The following is a 2,516-nucleotide window of genomic DNA, read 5'->3' as shown; positions in this document are numbered from 1 at the left end:
GGGGGAGGGGACATTAGAGTGTAAGCTCCTCTGTACAGAGACTGATGTGACTGTGGGGGGAGGGGACATTAGAGTGTAAGCTCCTCTGTACAGAGACTGAATTTGTGTATAAATCTAAGTTTAAATCTCAATGTCATTTGAAGGAGAAGCGGAAGCCAGAATTACACTCCACGCCAAGGGCAGAAGACAGGACCCTGGTCGGCGGGTATGTGTTGGGACCCTTTCAGGACATATAGGCCACCTTCTGTGCCCCTCAGGTGGTGGTACTGCTATTAAGAGAAGCTGCCGGGTCTGTACCCCTGCTGTGCGAGGCTTGCAGTGCCTCATGGGATTTGTAGTTCCACCACAGCTGGAGGACCGGCGCTTGGCTGGTCTGGAGGATTGTTGTTTCCTAGTGAGGTTGTATTTGCACACAGACCACCGTAGGTAATGCCCACATGACAGATGCCACCATTGTGTTACAGGCCGGTAGCGTCTCCCCCGTCCCCCGGCGCCTCTCGTCAGGATCGGGTCACAGAGGAGAGGAGGAGGCCGGAGACGCTGCTCCTCTGGAGGGAGCGGGAGAGGCAGCAGCTTCAGCAGAAGCAGGAGACTCTGCGGAGGCCGTCTGTGGATCAGAGAGACAGGTACGGGTAGCAGGAAGTCTATGCGGGGGCTGGTCTGGGGTCTCCTCCATTATGGTGCACCGATGTGGAGTCCACTCTGATTGTGACTTTGTTGTCTTTGCAGCTTACACAAGAACTTACCCGCCAGCAGCCCTCCAGCTCAGAGCCAGAGTGAGGCTGTCAAGTGAGTGTGACTGTATGTGATCATCTATGACTGTAAGACCTGACTGAGTCTCTAACCCAGTGGTGGTCAACTTTCATTATATGTTAGGCCTCCAGTGTGGCCCCTGACATTACCAAAGGGCCCACGCATGATGTTCAGTCAAAACAGACTGTAGACACGGTACATGTGATGGCCAGAGACTGCAGACATACTACAGGAGATGGTCAGAGACTGCAGACATACTACAGGAGATGGTCAGAGACAGCGGACGCGGTACAGGCGACGGCCGGGGACTGTGGACGCGGTACATGCGATGGTCAGAGACTGCAGACACGGTACATGCGATGGTCAGAGACTGCAGACACGGTACAGGAGATGGTCAGAGACTGCAGACATGGTACAGGAGATGGTCAGAGACTGCAGACGCGGTACAGGAGATGGTCAGAGACTGCAGACGCGGTACAGGAGATGGTCAGAGACTGCAGACGCGGTACAGGAGATGGTCAGAGACTGCAGACGCGGTACAGGAGATGGTCAGAGACTGCAGACGCGGTACAGGAGATGGTCAGAGACTGCAGACGCGGTACAGGAGATGGTCAGAGACTGCAGACGCGGTACAGGAGATGGTCAGAGACTGCAGACGCGGTACAGGAGATGGTCAGAGACTCCAGACATACTACAGGAGATGGTCAGAGACTCCAGACATACTACAGGAGATGGTCAGAGACTGCAGACATAGTACAGGAGATGGCCAGAGACTGCAGACATAGTACAGGAGATGGCCAGAGACTGCAGACATAGTACAGGAGATGGTGAGAGACTGCTGACCTGGTACAGGAGATGGTCAGAGACTGCAGACATTGTACAGGAGATGGTGAGTGACTGCTGACCTGGTACAGGAGATGGTGAGTGACTGCTGACCTGGTACAGGAGATGGTCAGAGACTGCAGACATTGTACAGGAGATGATCAGAGACTGCAGACATACTACAGGAGATGGTCAGAGACTGCGGACGCGGTACAGGCGATGGCCAGGTAGGGTTTAGGGTGGCCATTACCATCCACCGAAGGCAATGTGCTACATGAATCAAGTAGGGGCCACACAGGGCCCAACTTTCACTTTATTGAAGATCGGAATCCTGTGAATGTGGCCTGATTTTATAAATACTGTCACATGAAGAAAGTCTTTCATATTCTTCCTGCTTCTCTTCTCCCTCTAGTGGCCCCTCTGAGAACTGCAGCAGACTGCGGAGTCAGGTAAGATACTCATTCTATGGAGTGGCCAGAAAAATAGAAGCCTTTCCTATCAGTGCCTGACCATGGCATCGCTTTCAGCAGTCGGTCACCTACTGCGGTCTTCCCTGACCTTGAAGGAGATCAAATGCAGCTGTGTATGCGTTCTGAATGATGTCATGAACGTCTCAGACTGACGCAAGACAGCTCTCGTACACAACGGGCACTGGTCCGAATGCTAAAACTGATCATCTTAGTGTGCTGCTGGTGAGAATGGGTCCTCAGACAGATTTATCACTGCAGATTGAGACATTTTCAGACCTTCCCCCCATGATCAGGGCCGGATTTACTATCCCTGCCGCCCCAAGGCCATGTTCTGCTATGCGCCCCCCCTCCCCGCATCCTTCCCCCCCACCATCAACGGAGAATGGCAACCAGATGGCAGAGTTAGTTTTATTTATTTTTATTGATTCTTTTTTATCACTTTATTGATAAAACTTTAATTTTATTTTTTTA

The 2,516-nt window shown here is 52.2% G+C and overlaps 1 protein-coding gene across 1 annotated transcript in view; it reads left to right on the top strand.

The window, feature by feature from the left end:
• The window catches only part of LRCH4 (leucine rich repeats and calponin homology domain containing 4), a 54,419-nt gene that overhangs the window by 41,558 nt on the left and 10,345 nt on the right, over positions 1-2,516 (top strand). The window contains exons 11-14 of the mRNA XM_018572268.1: positions 144-205; positions 465-626; positions 730-789; positions 1,988-2,024. Of these exons, the coding sequence (XP_018427770.1) occupies positions 144-205; positions 465-626; positions 730-789; positions 1,988-2,024 (321 nt within the window). The remainder of the gene's footprint in view (positions 1-143; positions 206-464; positions 627-729; positions 790-1,987; positions 2,025-2,516) is intronic.

The sequence above is a fragment of the Nanorana parkeri genome, unplaced genomic scaffold (genome assembly GCF_000935625.1).
Source record: "Nanorana parkeri isolate BGI_ZX_2015 unplaced genomic scaffold, ASM93562v1 scaffold1984, whole genome shotgun sequence".
In the NCBI taxonomy this organism is placed as follows: domain Eukaryota; kingdom Metazoa; phylum Chordata; class Amphibia; order Anura; family Dicroglossidae; genus Nanorana; species Nanorana parkeri.
The sequence above is the reverse complement of the archived record's forward strand: the minus strand, read 5'-3'. Positions and strand labels throughout refer to the sequence as shown.